A 17,252-nucleotide genomic window follows, 5' to 3' on the forward strand; every position below is an offset into this window, starting at 1 on the left:
GTTGCTTGCTTTATTTCTAGTGTATGAGTTGTACTTTTCTGTCTTTGCATGCTTTTGTATTTGTTACAGACTGGATATTTTAAATAATATGTTGTAGCAACTCTGGATACCGGTCATTCCCTTCTCATATCCCTGGGGTTTGTCACTGCTTAGTGACTGGCTTATTTTAGTGTAGTCCCTCCCATCCACCAGTATTAAGCCTCTGTTGCTTCCCAGGTTGTCATGACTGGGTATACCCTGTCTCCTCGGGATGACAGTGTTTTTTTCTAGGCCCAGCTTACTCTTTTCATGATCATGTCTAGCTGTTGATCTCCAATAATTGCCAGCTCTACTGTTTTCAACAATGTTCTGAGTTATGAATTGCTCTACAAGCTAATTCTATCATATTGTGACTCCTTTGAAGAAAAGGTTTCCAAGGTCTGTTTCACATTTGTTCTAAACCCAGGAGAGCTCCTGTGAGCTGTCTTATTCCCGGGTTCTCCTGCAAACTAGCTGGTCTACAGTTTATATGGATGTTGAATCTCTTCAGTTGCTTTTTACCACAACCTCCAGTGGTATGCGCTGAGATTTGAAATTATCTATGCTATGTTACAAAGGAAGTCCCTTTGTTTTGGAAGAGATTAGGGGTTATTTCATCTGGTTCAGTTCCCAGGCAAAATCTCTAAACCAGGGCATTGGAACTGTAACAATGGCAAGCTTCTGTGTGACCTACCACCACCTCTATCTCCATCCTAGAAACTGAGTGCTTAGTGGAGTGGGTGGGGGAGCAGCCTGAGGCCTTCTCAGCTTAACTCTTTTGGCACAGAACTATCACCTCATGAGCCAGGGCAAAGATCATCTGTGTCCCAGTATTCTAAACATGCCACACCCAAAGTAAAGCCTCTGGTGGCAAAGTGGGAGCTGAGTGGAAGATGTGAACCCATACTGCTCAACTGCACTCCCCTGGGTTTTAACTTCAGCAAAAGCAGCTGGAGGCAGACCAAGAATTGTTGACATCCTGCTTTTCCCAAGAAGAGGGTTCTCCAACTGGGAGGTGAGGAAAAGGAAGCCCTGTGTTCTTGGCTGCAGCAGTCTGGAATCTCCACATTAATAAGCATAGAGGAGGAAACAAGGAAGCAATCTAGGTTTAAATATCACAAACTCCCATTTCCTACAGAATTTTCACATTTCCTTGAATAGCTGTTTTTCTCATCTGCTGTTTGCTCACAGGATCATTTACGAAGGCTTTACATAAATAGCTTTATTTTACATGGTTATTTATTTTATTTTACATATATTTTGTTTCACATAAACTGGTGAAAATAATTATCACCAGCTTCCCTGAGGAGGGGGTAAGTAAGCACAGCTCTTCACACTATCACGCCAGTCACTCAGTTTTCTCTTTTTTTTTTTTTTGACATGGAGTCTGGCTCTGTTGCCCAGGCTGAAGTACAGTGGCGCGATCTCAGCTCACTGCGACCTCTGCCTCCCAAGTTCAAGCAATTCTCCTGCCTCAACCTCCTGGGTAGCTGGGACTACAGGCACCCACCACCACACCTGGTTAATTTTTGTATTTTAAGTAGACATGGGGATTCACCATGTTGACCAGGCTGATTTTGAACTCCTGACTCAAGTGATCCACCCGCCTCAGCCTCCCAAAGTGCTGGGATTACAGGCATGAGCCACCATGCCCGCCCAGTTTTCTTTTCAACTCATAAAAATCAGTATCATCATTATTTTTACATTTTTGTTTTTTAGAGATGGGATCTCACTATGTTGCCCGGACTGGTCTTGAACTTCTGGCCTCAAGCGATCCTCCCACCTTGACACTACCAAAGTGATGGGATTACAGGCATGAGATGCCACAGCCAGCCTCATTATTACTTAATTTACCCTCATTTACCATATATATATATATATAATTTTTTTTTTTTTTTTTTTGAGACGGAGTTTTGCTCTTGTTGCCCAGGCTCTGGAGGGCAGTGGCGCAATCTCGGCTCACTGCAACTTCTGCCTCCTGGGTTCAAACGATTCTCTGCTTTAGCCTCCCAAGTAGCCGGGATTACAAGCAAGCACCACTACGCCCGGCTAATTTTTGTGCTTTATAGTAGAGATGAGGGTTTGCCATCTTGGCCAGGCTGGTCTCGAACTCCTGACCTCAGTTGATTCACCCGCCTCGGCCTCCAAAAGTGCTGGGATTACAGGTGTGAACCACTGTGCCTGGCCTCATTTACCACTTTCTTTGCTCACCATCTCTTCTTAGGTCTTACATTTTCTTTCTGATCTTATTCTGATTCCTGAAATAAACTTTCCTAAGTTCACTTAATGAGGACATGTTGGTAGTAAGCTCTTTTTATCCAAAACATCATTGGCCCATTTTCCTGAGTTTTGTTTGGTACAGAATTCTAGATTGACACCTCTCAGCACAAAAAATATACCACTCTCATCTGTTTTTCATTGTTATCAAGTAGCTGTCACACTAACTGCTGTTACTTTGTAGATAATGCTTTCTTTCTCTTGCTCTTTTAGAGACTATTTTTAGTGGTTTATCAAGAGTTTCACTCTGGTTTCCCACGTTGTCTATCATCTACAAATTAGCTCAATGGGTCTAGAGATTGAGATTACTTCCTTGATTCCTCAAATGCAAAGATGACTTTAATCAAATTGGAAAACTTCTCAGTTAAAATATCCTCAAATATCATCCCAAACCATTCTATCGTCTCTTTCTGGTAGTCTATTAGATGTTCATTGACCTTTCAAAATGTCCCTGGTGTTGAGTTTTCATACATTCTACGTAATTTCTTAATCTTGGTCTTCTGGTTCATTTTATCTGTTTTGCTTTTCATGTCTAGATGTTTCACTGTTCCCAATCTTATTTTTCTTGTCATATGCTCTTGCTTATCCTCCACCCCCATCATTTTTTGTTTTGTTCCTTCTCAATTTTTGGATATTCTTTCATTCCTTACACATACTGTATTCCAATAAATCTAAGCCATCAAGTACTGAAAAACACATCATTTTGTGCCAATTTAATGCTGTACTGTCATCCGAATTTTAGAGATGTTAAAAAAAATTTTTGTGTCTTCCAATACTCTAATCCAGTAATTCCAAAATCTGCAGTCTTTGCAAGTCAGATTCTGCTATTTCTCTTAATTTATTCACTTTTCAAAGCTTTGTGAATTTGAGTATGAATCCAAAATTATTAGAACACTACCTATTGAAGTTATTTGAGATTGTTTAAAATGCTGCAAGAGTGTACCAACATTTGTTTTTGTTAAGTGCCCAGAATAACTTCAAACCTGACCACTTAGTTTTTTTTTTTTTTTTTTTTTGAGACAGGGTCTTGCTGTGTTGCCCAGGCTGGAGTGCAGTGGTGTGACCATTGCTCACTGCAGCATTGACTTGCCAGGCTCAAGGAATCCTCCCACCTCAGCATCCTAAGTAGCTGGGGCTACAGGTGTGCACCTAGTATTTTTGTTAAAAATGGCATGCCTGCCTTAATTAAAAAATTTTTTTGTACAGACATGGTCTCACTATGTTGCCCAGGCTCGTATCCAACTCCTAGGCTCAAGCGATCCTCTCGTGTTGGCCTCCTGAAGTTCTTAGCTTAATTTTTCTAACCACATGGGTAGTGTGAGTTTTGTCATACTAAACTGATTTGTCAGCTTGTGGATACAAATTATCAGACGAATTTTTTTCTTCTCTCAATCCAGTTTTCTTACTTTCCACTCTGAGGTAGCATATTCTAGTGCATTCTTTCACTGAGTGTATCATCTTTTGAGGTTCCAGGTTTTGGAAGTGTCTCACTCTTGAGTTCATATTAATGCTGGCCACTAGGCTTTGTTTCTCTTCTAGAGCTTAGCCCATTCCAAAGTCATCAAGAACAAAAAGACTGAGAGAACTGTCAGGGAAAATGTCCCCTTTAATATCGTTATTTCTCTGGATTCATGCTTTTTTGTTCAATTCCACACTAAGCCTTTCATTTTTAAATTTCTCAAGTCTACCAAGATGTTGAAATAACAGCAAAATACAGTTATCTACCTTACACAATTCACTAGCTGTTATTCTGCTGCATTTGCACTATCTCACATATGCTTTATACACCCACGAAAGTTTTACCTACTGGAAAACAGCAGAAAGAATGACACTTCATCTCTCATTATTCCAGCATGCATCTCTGAAGAAAAGGGACATTCTTCTATTCAGGCACAAAACCACTGTCACACCTAAGAAAACTATTCCATGTAAGAATTCATAAACAGATTTTCTGTGATGTCCCTAAAATATGTTTAATGGCTGGGTTTAATTGAAAATGAAAAGTTCATGTAGTACATTTCATTATACTGTATTTCACTGCATACTGATTATACTGCATTATTTTATATAGAACAGCCTCCCGACTTGTTTGTATTTTTTTTTTAAGAATCCAAACCAGCAGTCTTGTAAATGTCCTACATTCCGATTTTGTTTAATTATTCCATGTGATTAGATTCAGGTCAAATGTTCTTGGCAAAAATGCTACACAGGTAGTGAAGTGGGGCTTTAGAGTATCTTCCTTGTTAGCTCTACGATGAGTTTAAAGATTTTCTTTTTTTTTTTTTTTTTTTTTTTTTGAGATGGAGTCTCGCTCTGTCACCCAGGCTGGAGTGCAGTGGCCGGATCTCGGCTCACTGCAAGCTCCGTCTCCCGGGTTTACGCCATTCTCCTGCCTCAGCCTCCCGAGTAGCTGGGACTACAGGCGCCCGCCACCTCGCCTGGCTAGTTTTTTGTATTTTTTAGTAGAGACGGGGTTTCACCATGTTCGCCAGGATGGTCTCAATCTCCTGACCTCATGATCTGCCCGTCTCGGCCTCCCAAAGTGCTGGGATTACAGGCTTGAGCCACCGCGCCCGGCCAAGATTTTTATTTTTTAAAGAAACCTCATCCAGCATTTCAGGTATTTTGTACCTCAGGAGGGTTCTTCAGGGCATGCAGTTTGTCATACTGTCAGAAACGCATGCCCCCATGTAGCTTTGCCTTTCCAGATCACTAATGGTAACATGTTCACAAATGAAAGACTGCTGATACATTTACCACCAACTGAGGTAAGGTAACAAGAAAAGGGGATGCTTAGACGAAATCTTCCATAAGATGTTCTATCCTACTAATTCATGTTTACATTTATTGTTCCCTAAAAGTTCAGAGCCTAATATGGGTGGTTGTTGAGTTTTGCAGTCTAAGAATCAATTAATATAGGATTACATTAATACTTAAGGGCTGAGGATAGACTTGAAAGACTTGAGTTCCAGTATGAAAGCCTTTTCTTATGTCAGTAAAAAGGTAGAAATTACATTCTGAACCTATCCTTTCATGGCAACAGAAGATATGAAAAAAGAAACAATATCTGTTGAGAACTTGTATGTCAACCTTGTGCTATAAATGATCTCAATTCATCTCCATATTAATTTCATGAGCTGGATATGACTATCCTCATTTCACAAATAAGCCAAAGCAAAACTCAGAGAAGTCATATTGGTAACACAAGGGTTCAACCCCAAATCTGGACAATGGCAGAACTTATATTTTTCCCACTATATAAAATGCATCTAGAAGGGTAACAATTATGAACTTCCATTCTGATGTTTTACTTGGTTATTCAAGGTCTTAAACTCTGTATAATCTTTTAAAAAACCATTTCTTGAAAAAATAGTCTATACTCATTCCATGTCTCATTCACCTAACCCACTGTACACTTGTTGCTGCTCAAACTGGAACAGCTTTTATCAAGGTCATCTATAACTTCTATATTGCAAAATTCAATGGCCACTTTATGTTTACTTCAACACTTGACATCAGCAACACCCCCACACCCCATCTTGAAACCTCTTTCTCATCTTCTATTATCACTCTCCTGGCTTTCCTCCTACCTATATGACTAATCCATAGGAATCCTTTGTGTTTTGTTTTCCTAGTTCTTAAATAGTTTCCTCTGCTGTTGTAACTATCCTGCTCTTCCCATTCTATAAAGTTCCTAGGCAATATCATATTCTTATACTGCTTTAGTTACCACTTACACTAGTAACTAAACTTAGATGTTTATAAATGGCCACCATGCACTAGACATATTCAGTGATGAACAAAAACAATTACAATACCTAACTGATGGATCTCACAGGCTCTATCTCTAGCCAGGGTCTCTCACAAGCACCAGAACCACAGAGACCCGCACCTTAATTTTCCATTAGTACCTCACACTCAATATATCCCAAACTGAACTCACTCCCCTGGTTCACTCATAACCTATTCCCTTCTCCTCCTCTTCCCAATTTTAATAGGTGCTAGCAACTCCATGGCTTCAATTACTGGTCCATTTTACTAAGTCTCTCAAGTTTGACTGCTATTCTCCCATTCTACTGCCAGATAGCTAATTTAGGGCTCACCTGGATTACTTAGAGCATACAATTGGGTCTCTACCTCTAATATTCTGCAGAACATTCTTCACTGCTACAATGATCTTTCAAAAAGGCAAATTTGATTATTTCAACACTCCAGTCCCCACCTTGCTTAAAATTCAAGAACTCCTTGTTGGCCTCAGCATAATTCCCAAACCCTTTAATATAACTTACAAGACTCTCTGCTCGAAGAGGGCTCTGCTCAATTCTTGAGTTTAGTTTTTACCACTCCATCTTACACTGTTTCAGATTAACTTTAAGTTAATTAACTTTTCAGTTCCTGGAATACATACATGTTCTCTCTTACTCAGTCTTCTACATAATGTATTCTCTTTTCACTCTCTTAGACTTGTCCACTGTCCTTTTATGAGTGAAAGAAATTGCTTTCCTGGCAACAAAGTTTGGGTTAGATCCTTTCCTATGCATTACAATTATATTGTTAATCCCTATCATAACATCGGTTACTCTAACATAGAGTCTAAAGTCTGTGAAGGCAATGACTATATCTTGTTCACTACTGTATTTTGGTGCCTGGCACACAGTGTAAATTTTTAAAATGATTTTAAATTATGATTAAGTTTCAACTTACAGAAGAAAAAAGAAGAAATTCATTTGAAAACTTTTTCAATTTTCTAATTTAATAGAAATAACCGAAACAATGTGGCTTTCAAACAAGGGTTTAAAACTAATCTAATACAACTTCTACAACACATTCCAGAGCATTATAACAAGAATTATTTACAGGCAGCTAATGTATTAAATAACCATGAAAAGAAAAAACTTGCTTTTATTACACACCAGCAAAAATACAGGAACGAAACAATTAGAAACTGCAACCTTGTTTTAAAAAATTAAATATGATTATTTAGAGAATACAATACCACAGAAACAGCACTTTTTAAGAATCATATTGAAGGGCAGTTAACTATGTGCAAAAATAGTAGTAGTAGTAGTAGTAATAATAATGAGGGGAGGAGACCAATTTAAATACTGGAAGCAAGGAACTAGTAAGGCTGTGAATTTAACCCTTTCGTGTGTAGGTATGTTTACATAAAAAATTAACAGGCTTTCAAATTGCACAAATCTTTTTTATAGGCTTATGTATATGTTTCACTGTGTTTTAAAACGTAGTAGATGCCTACATTTTTCAGAACCAGGAGCAGAACATGCATTCCATCCTTAAGATTGAAATTTAGGCCACACTTGAAAGGGAATATTGCAGTGGCACTTACAAAATCATTTTGGTGCCTTCCCACACATGTAAATTTGGTTAATTTAAAAGAAGAGCATTTTCAATTTTAAAGATCACTTTCTAGAAAAGGGCTAAACTTAACTTTGTACATTTTGTAGTTTGATATGACAAATATATCCAAATTAACTTATTTTTGAAGATAGTTTTGTTTCTCCGATACAATAAAAAATATATAAACGACCACATAGGCAAACACAAGGAACTAAGATGAAAGAAATGCTATACATGCATTTTGACCAAGTAAAAGAAACCATTATATTCAAGAGTACGTGTTGAATCTGAAATGTCTATGTAAACTGTGGCATATAAATTTTTTTCCTTAAAAAAGTACCTTCAATTTTTTTACTCAAACACTTACTTTTAAAAAAATATGCAACTTTCCCCAATTTTTAAAATAAAATGCCACAATATATTGTCATTACTTCCAGCATACATTTAAATTTCTTAATTTTTAAAAGATAGACTGGGTGATATGCATACAAACTTTCCTATAAAATCACCATCCAGGAGAGGATTCTGACATGCTATTAGGCAACAGACTTAAAGCAGTGTTATTGCTTTATCAAGGAGGAGATAAACTGTGAGAAAAAAAAATTAAATATCCAGGTCTGGTACATGATCAAACTGTATTACACCTTGAAAATCTTGAATCACCTTCAGCAGATCATTAGCATAGATGGTACAGAAATTAAGAATTCATGGTATGAATTGAATCTGTTTTAACTAATGGAGTTGGGTACGTGGATTTTTTATAAAACTACTCACTGATCCGATGCTGAGTATGCAAATGAGCAGTGCTTTGACAAGAAATGAGATTTTTGTATTTCACATGTTGTACACGAATGGGGGTGGGTGTGGGACGTAAAAGCCAAGGGAGAGGGGGCCACAGCATCTACTCCCATTTTGGATAGTAAGAGACCATTTAATAACATACGGTAGGCCACAATCCAAGGGCATAGTTGGAAGACCTGAATCTATTAGCTTATTAACACTAATCACTAATAATTACATGGCAGGATACCTGCTGAGGTAATTGATAAATCTACAATTTGCACACTTATAAACCTTTTACTTCTACTTAAAAGCATTATTTCTTTCAATTAACTAAAAATTCCAAAACTTGTTATCACAAAAAATGAGACAACTGACTTAGCATTACCTAAAATTCCCTTATGTTAAGATACACAAGTCAGAAAGTACCAACTTGTTGATCCAAAAATAATAATTTCAATAGTGGATCCCATGCCTTATCATTTCTCTGTAGTAATGGTTTGATGTTTCCATATAGAGCATAACCTGCAATCTAACCATACTTTAGAACTTTCACATGCTTTGTCTTATAAAGCAATTCCTTCACTCAAGTGAATCGGCTGAGCCAAGTGCTGAAAACACAAATTTAGGTCAGCAGAACAGACCGTGCAACACTTTGTTCTTAGTTTTCTGATGGGAGAAGTAAATTGAAGTACAGCAAAAACTTTAAAAGCTTTTAAGAAAAACATTATGTGGACTTTTCTCCAAATCTTCTAAAATACTTCCATTTAAACAACAAATAAAAATGTGAGAGTATAAAAACAAACTGCCTTCAGGGACTGACAGATATTCAATTTTGTCTTTTTAAAACATAAATTAATAGGAAAACATATATCTAAATATCAGTTTAAGTTTTTATACTTTTTAACCATAGGTATAAATGAGCTGAAAAAATCAGCTTAGAGACACAACGATCAGTGTGCAAGAAAAAAGCTTTAATAAAAAATCTAAAGTGAGTACCTTAATGGTGGCATGTTGATAACTATTAATAGTAATTCCTCAGCAGTATAAATTATCTTAACAGAAATGAAGGCTATTAAATGTTGACAAAAAAGTGGCTTTTAAACTGATTTAACCAATCTTAAACCAAAAAAACCTAAAAACTCTAACATGTAATTTTAAGGGAACAGTTATTTTTTAAGGCCCCAAATACTGAAAAATATTTACTTAAAATGTGTTTCTCCCCTCAGTTAGCAGAATCTATTTATGACTCATTATCTACAATTTTTTAAAAGGATCCATTTGAAGAGCAATACAAAATATTAAAACTAAAAGGCCTGACAGAATGAAGTTATACTGCTGCTATTCCTCACTTTCCAAAAATGTGCCCTTAGATATATGTCTACTTATAAACTGAAATCATGGATGTTGTGAAAAAAGAGGGAAACAGGCATAGGCATAAGTATTTTTAAATAATTTTCTCCCTCTTATTAAAAAACTTTTCTTAGGAATTTAAAATTTGAGTAAAATGTTTCAACAGTTTGGTGTATTTTCAAAGGCTTAAATTATTTTTAAAAAAGTGAAAGTGAAGAGGAAGCCAGGAATAAAGTAAATCAATAGCAATAATAAAATCAATACTCTTTAAATACACAACCAGGAAGCCTCAATCGTATTCCTATTTACCCCCACCCCTTGTTAAGAAAAGAAAAACAACCCAAAGGAATTTGTATAATAATTTCTTTAGAGCACTTTATTTGATTCAATATGCACTAAAAAATATTGACCTCTTAGACAATTATGTGAAATAATTTTCTGAGTAGTCTACTCTCTGAACTGCTTAAACTAAATTTTTAAAAAGGCAAATAAATGATTTGCCACAAATGCTAATTTCTGAAAAATATCTAATGGCAACTTCTTCTATTTTGGTCTCTGTATATTCTAATGTGTCCATACAAAAGTAGGATTAAAATCTTTAATCAAACAAAAGAGAAGCCTGTAACACTGTAGAACACACATTTTGAATGTGAGCATCACAAATGAAGAAAAGAAAAATGAACCAGAGCCAAGTTGATTTATCTGCCTCGGGTGCTGTAGTTGGGGTGGTAAAGGTGGGTTTACTCCAGTAACCATTCAAGTGGGGATTGGCTCATTTTCAGGATTTACTTACAGGTCTCTTCTAAGTCCTTTAAGCCCCCAGTCCATGCAAATGTCCCACTTGGTGGACAGATGAGTAATCTAACCCCACCGGGTTTATTTCAATATTTTGATATCTCAATAATAAGCTGCTTCTGAAGATTTTTTTGAGAAGTCTGTTCTCTATTAAAATAAGATAGAACCTCAAAATATGAATGTGAACATTAGAAATAGACAGAATATATTACAAATCCATTCTTGATAGGAACATTAGTAAGAATACACATTAGCTTAAAAAACAGGCTCAGCAAATGTTGCTGATCTGCCAAAAGTTTTAGTTCACTATTTACAAATAAGACAAAGTGAAATACAGAAAATTTTACACATTTGGTAGTTGACAGATACTGTTTGCCAATAGTGGTCTATCAGAAAACTGACATGAAGGAAGACTGGAAAAGAGCCAGTTGTCACCTTCTCAATCAAATTTAAATGTACAGAAAACTAGATTAATTTTGAAACAAACATTCTGCCTTTCATGGGAATAACTGTATGATCACATGATTTGATTGGGAAGTACAATTCTAAGTGTTTTCTGGAAATGACTACTATAACTCTAAATAATCCACTAATGAAAAGTTACTGTTTTTATTTCAGTAGACCATTGAAGTTGATTAAATGATAACTAGTGGTCGTGTTTCCTAAACCCTAAGTATGAGCAGAAAATAAAACCACTGCTGAGTTCTTTATATCAATTTTAAAACTAAGACCCAACAGCATAAAAATGAGAAAAAATATAATGGCATGATTCAATGCAAATCTGCACTGACATTAAAGTAGAATCTGAGCTACTTGGGTTTTCAACTAGAAAACAACCTGATATGTATGTGTGTGAAGGGGGAGGGTTAAAAGTTATTTTAATAACTGTGTGACCTAGTCCAAAAAGAAAATTTATCAAGTGACACGAGCCTCAAGTATTTACTCGTACACCAAGTATCCTGCACCAATCAATAGCACACAATCATCAACATTTGCCATTTCTAACAATCAGAGAATCATCCTCACTAGAACAGAAATCCTCATATCATTTCACTTTTGCTTTTTGCTTTTAAAGTTGCAAAGAGTTCTCTCCCCCTTTCTTGACAAGAATGTGTTTCTGTCCATTATTTCAATCTAATACTGTGTAAAAGCTATCAGCTTCTTCAAGGAGGTGCCCACTGTAGGCAGGATATTCCAGCAACACTTAAAAAGTTTTGTGGGTTTTTTGTTTTTTTTTGTTTTTTAACAATTGATTCAAATCTATGTCATTTTACTTTATATGTACTGGTCTCTCATCTGACTTTAGGCGTTTTCTGCGGGGCTGTATAAAGTCTTCATCAGAGTCCTCAGTTACCTCACCATCATCCTCTTCCTGCTCAAACTCTGGCAAAGGTGCGAAGGTCCTGTCTGAGTAGATCTCTGTGAGTTTATCTTCAAAGTACAATGCAACTGCTTTCCCTGCCTGAGCTACTTCTGAATCAGCCTGCAAGCAAAAGATAGGAATATTCACCTATTGGTAATGCATATTCCTTCACCAAGTTTGCATGGTCTGAAAAGCTTACCTTCAAATTAATCTCTTGTGTGTCTGCATAAACTTGAACAACTTTCATCATCTAAAAAGGATACCAGAGTCAAAAAAAAAAAAGGGAAATTATAATCCTTTCTAAAGTTATGAGACTGCATAGGATTGGCGACGAAAAGTCAGCCATACTAGGGAGAACAAATTGCTATAACCAGATAAAGTGCTTTTCTAAAATTCTACAGAATATGGAACCATTTTCTTTACAAAGCCCTGTTACTAAAGCTACTGTGAAACCTCAGTAATTGTCTTATTTTGAATTATCAAGGTCAATCTGAATAGGAATTGGTCTGAACACATCAATCTATTCAAGAGAAAAATATTTGTGAAGCAAATTATATAAGAAACGTTGCTTTTAAAAACTGACACACTTTCAACAAACCACTTAATAAAAATTATATCTGTATAGCAATATTTTAATCATAAACTATTTAACTATTACTGAGGCAGGTAACATGGGTCTTCTTATCAACTATAGTTCATGAAAGCATATCTATTTGAAAATAATTTAACTACACTGAAAAATAAGACAAAATTTGGGACTAGTTTCTAAATTTAACTTCAAATTAATGAGATTTTACTAATATACTCTGTGCCATACTGCTATAAAGGTGACTTAGATTTTCACCTTATGAGGATTTTGTTTTGTTTTTAATTTTAAAATGCCATCTGGATGCTTCCAGAGGCAGTTATGGGAATACATTACAGGATTCAATGTGATTTATTTTAGTAATAATCATATGGCACCCAAATTACATCAGCAATAAAAATACTTTAGTATTAATCTCTTAAAAGATTTTGGGGATTCTCATTAAATTCCACTTTCTTCTCCTATCATGAAAATCTTCCATAATAATAACAGAATTGATTTTATCCCTAAGATAATAAAAACAATTTTCCTGAAACAGGTATATATCACATTTCTTCTCAAGGCATGGCTAATTCAACCTTACCCTCAAAAAAAAACCTCCAAAAACCAAAAAACATAACCACAATTAATGAAAGTCACACTGTTGAAATAAGAAAACTCAGTATCATATACTCTGGGCCACTATTCAAGATAGGTCACCAGAGATTAGTTTAAGGTTCTACATTTATGTTGTCAATAATAAAATGCAAGGACAAGGGTACAGATACTTTCCTAACAGTACCCAAAATGTAAGCTGTTTATAATCATATCCCACAAAACATACTTAACTACGGACAGTACTTTCCATACTTATGCCAATCCTCAACTCATTTAGAAAAGGTAATATTCTTAATGTACTATATTTAAGTATATACTACAAATTATACACAATAAATTTTCTTCACAGGAGCTGTTAATACAATCAGATGTTTAGCAGGACTGTAGCAGAAAAAACAATTTTAATAAAATTAAAGTCTTTCAGCAGAAAAAATAAAACAAGGAAACAAACAAAAACTAACAAATCAAGACTCTATAGGTTGGAAGTTAACATACTTCATTAAACCTTTCACAGTTCTTGAAGATCAAACGGACATCAGCCACAAAGTCATCTGGGATTTGGTAGTGTTGGGAATGTTTTTTCTGAAGCTTCTTTTTCACGGTGGATAAATCCATTGGTTTCTTTATAATTTTATAGTAGTTTGGTATCTAAAATAAGCAAATAATGGCAAATAAGAATTCTCCAAAAATGCCAAACTGTTGAATTTGCAAATGCATAGCATATTAATTTTAGGGAAAAAAATTATTATAGAGCCAGCTGCTTGCAAATTTTGATATGGACGTATATACTTTACATCTTCATGAAAACCAAATCTTATGCAGAATATGTACCAATCTTCATGGCTAGTCCAAGCCCCCAAAATCCTACTTTTAAGATTTGGAAAGAAAGCAATTAGCAAGGGTAACCAACCAGTAGCCTTGAGGCAACATTTGACTTATCAGAATTTTATGACTCCAAGAGTTTTTCTTTTTTTTTTTAAAGAAAAAAAAATTTATAAAATATATTAATGTTACAATTAGAATATGATGTCTTCTGGAAGACATCACAGAGAATATCATTTACATCACGAAATCTTGACTTAGTAACAGAGGAAGCAAGACTATTAGCACGTAAGAAAAATTTACTAACTTTATTAACCATTTAGTGTTCATGCTAGGGAATTCTGGCCCCAACCCTGGCCAAAAATTTCCGCCCTTGGGATAAAAGTAAAGTTAGAGAAGTTATTTTATTGATTGATTGATTGATTTCTGAGATGGAGTCTTGCTCTGTTGCCCAGGCTGGAGTGCAGTGGCACCATGCTGGCTCATTGCAACCTCCATCCCCTAGGTTCAGGCAATTATCCTGCCTCAGCCTCCCTAGCAGTTGGGATTACAGGCGTGCGCTACCACACCCGGCTAATTTTTGTAGTTTTAGTAGAGAGGGGGTTTCACCGTGTTGGCCAGGCTGGTCTTGAACTCCTGACCTCAAGTGATCCACCTGCCAGGCCTCCCAAAATGATGGGATTACAGGCATGAGCCACCATGCCTGGCCGAGAAGCTATTTTAATGGCCCATAAAAAGAAAATGTTTGAAAGTTATTTTCTACTTTAAAATCCCTGCACTTGAAGATGAGACAAACTTTCCAGAAACAGATGATTACTGCTTGTACAAAACATCTTCCGTCTATGCCTTTTGTGATTTAAAATTCATTTCTCAGGCTACTCAGTAAACAAGTCAACTACCATTTAATACTCTCTAACAGGCCTGGTATGTAATAATGTACTATTCAACAACTGATGGCTAGTAATAAAATGTGTGTAGAATATTCTTATCCCACTTATTAGGCACCAAACACCTCTAATCTTCCATTTATTGTAGCATTTTAGAGCCTTTATCCCTTACAAAAGTCAATGACTATAGACTATGCTAAACACTTTACATAGGTTATCTTATATAATCCTCAGAACAACCCAATGAGGTAAGAAATTGTGTCAGAAAAGAAAACTTGAGTCTTAGAGAGGTTGAGGAGCTTATTCCAGAAAGCTGAGGTGTAATACAAGCTTAGTCTAAGGCCAGAGCCCATACTCATTTTTTTTTTTGAGACAGTCTCCCTCTGTCGCCCAGGCTGGAGTGCAGTGGTGTGATCTGACTCACTGCAAGCTCCGCCTCCGGGGTTCACGCCATTTTCCTGCCTCAGCCTCCCAAGCAGCTGGGACTACAGGCGCCTGCCACCAAGCCCGGCTAATTTTTTTGTATTTTTAGTAGAGACGGGGGTTTCACCGTGGTCTCAATTTCCTGACCTCGTGATCCACCCGCCTCAGCCTCCCAAAGTGCTGGGATTACAGGCGTAAGCCACCGCGCCCAACCGCCAGAGCCCATACCCTTAAGTATTATGAGACTTCCCCCACTGAGCTACTAAGGTAGGCAACTCACCGAAGCAGGAACAGGCTCCTGGAATTCAATACTTAATTCATGGCAATAGAGGTAAAGCAGAAGACGTTCACATTTCTGGCCCAAACAAGGAAAGGAAAGCACATGAAACATTCTTCTCCTAATAAAACATTCTCGAGAATGAGAACTATATCACAACAAAGTTTGATTACAACAAACTGAACACAAGCCCCCTGTTTATTAGATACTCAAGTAAACATAAACACCCAAAGAAAACTCCTGTGCTTCTCATTTTGTTTTCAGACTATCTTTTGTTCTACTTTAAATAAGAATGGAAGATAACTAAGGTAATTTATGGAAGGGAAGTCACAAAAGCAACATCTAACACTTTGTGCAAAAATTTATAAATTACTTGGTAATAAATAAGTAAATAAATCATCACTGTTGCTCCTCATGGTAATTCCTTAGACAGGCAAGATAAATGTTAAAAGTTATTATCCCCTTTCTTCAAATGACTCCAGTCAGGTTCAAAATAAAAATGGCCTTCTCAATCTAACTCCAAAAATGTGTTTTTACCCAATCATGAGTAAACTGAGATGCATTTTACATTCACAGTCTTCTATTTATCTAAACTTCTTTTAATACAAGTCATACAAGTTTGTATACACTAAACACATATCTTGTCTTCACAGATAGTGGATGAGGGTTTTTGCAAGTATATACACCAGAGTAGAGCCAAACTTAACTCTAATGACCACACGACAATGCAAAAGATTCTGTCTTTGGAAATCAGACTACAGGCCAGATTGGTAAAATTCTGAGTAAAGTAAGGAGAGAGTTTCCATTTTTAATATGATAAGAAGCTATTAGAGAATTTCAAGCAAGGAAATGATAGACTTGTTTACTTTTTAAAAAAGAACACTGTTTAATACAGAAAACAGACTATAAAGGTCAAGAGCAGAAGCGAGGAGAGCAGTTAAGAGATAATTACAATAGTCCAGATGAGAAATTAGGATGTCTGTCTAGAGTGGTAATGGTGGGAAAAGGTAAGAAAATGGTATTATAGTTATTATTATTTCATTTTTAATAGGTTTCTAACCTGAGCAACAGAAATGAATAGTGGTATCATTCAATTAAGGGGAATACTGGGGGAGGAATACACTTTTTTTATATTGTTATTTGCTTGGTTTTGTGTTTGGAAGGAGAGGATTAGAAATTAAGATTTTAGTTGGGACATCTTAAGTTTGAGGAATCTGGATAGAACGGTCTGTAGTTCAGAGTTAGAGAAAAAAAGACTTCAGAGATCATCAATATACCATCAGATGACAGGATTAAAAATTAAGTGTTACCAGGTTTTGTGTATGCTACACAGGAAAAATTTAAAAAAGATGTATATATAGGCAGACCACTACTGAATCCCAGTGACAAACCAACTTATTTGACACTTACCCTTTGGTCCACGGGGCTTAACCCCTGCGCAGTTTTCCCCTTCTTACTATGTTGCAAATTATCACAATCGTATTCAACTTCTGGCTTTCCAATATCTCTACAAAATGTGCATATCCAGTCCCCACTAGACAGGGAAATAGGTAATTAATCCACGTAATTATAAAAAAAAAAGCCTGCTCTAGAGAAGCTACTTCCCTAGACAGGGGCCTGGTTTATTTTCTTAATAATTTTTTGGAAAAAGGAAAGTTTTATAGTTGTGAAATCTCATCAGGTGAAGTCATGTGATTAAAAACTCCTCTAAACTTT

The 17,252-nt window shown here is 36.1% G+C and overlaps 1 protein-coding gene across 2 annotated transcripts in view; it reads right to left on the bottom strand.

Annotated features, from left to right (window-relative positions):
• Nucleotides 1-7,021: 7,021 nt before the first annotated feature.
• Nucleotides 7,022-17,252, bottom strand: part of TRIM33 (tripartite motif containing 33) — a 119,726-nt gene continuing 109,495 nt past the window's right edge. The window contains exons 16-20 of one of the 2 annotated variants that reach the window (XM_030935866.1): nt 16,947-17,070; nt 15,540-15,614; nt 13,623-13,775; nt 12,144-12,194; nt 7,022-12,064 (exon numbers count right to left, since the gene is read on the bottom strand). In XM_030935866.1, coding sequence (XP_030791726.1) covers nt 11,852-12,064; nt 12,144-12,194; nt 13,623-13,775; nt 15,540-15,614; nt 16,947-17,070 — 616 coding nt within the window. In that variant the 3' untranslated portion in view covers nt 7,022-11,851. The remainder of the gene's footprint in view (nt 12,065-12,143; nt 12,195-13,622; nt 13,776-15,539; nt 15,615-16,946; nt 17,071-17,252) is intronic. The other variant, XM_030935867.1, reaches the window with a different exon arrangement.

The sequence above is a fragment of the Rhinopithecus roxellana genome, chromosome 8 (assembly GCF_007565055.1).
Source record: "Rhinopithecus roxellana isolate Shanxi Qingling chromosome 8, ASM756505v1, whole genome shotgun sequence".
Classification (NCBI taxonomy): Eukaryota; Metazoa; Chordata; class Mammalia; order Primates; family Cercopithecidae; genus Rhinopithecus; species Rhinopithecus roxellana.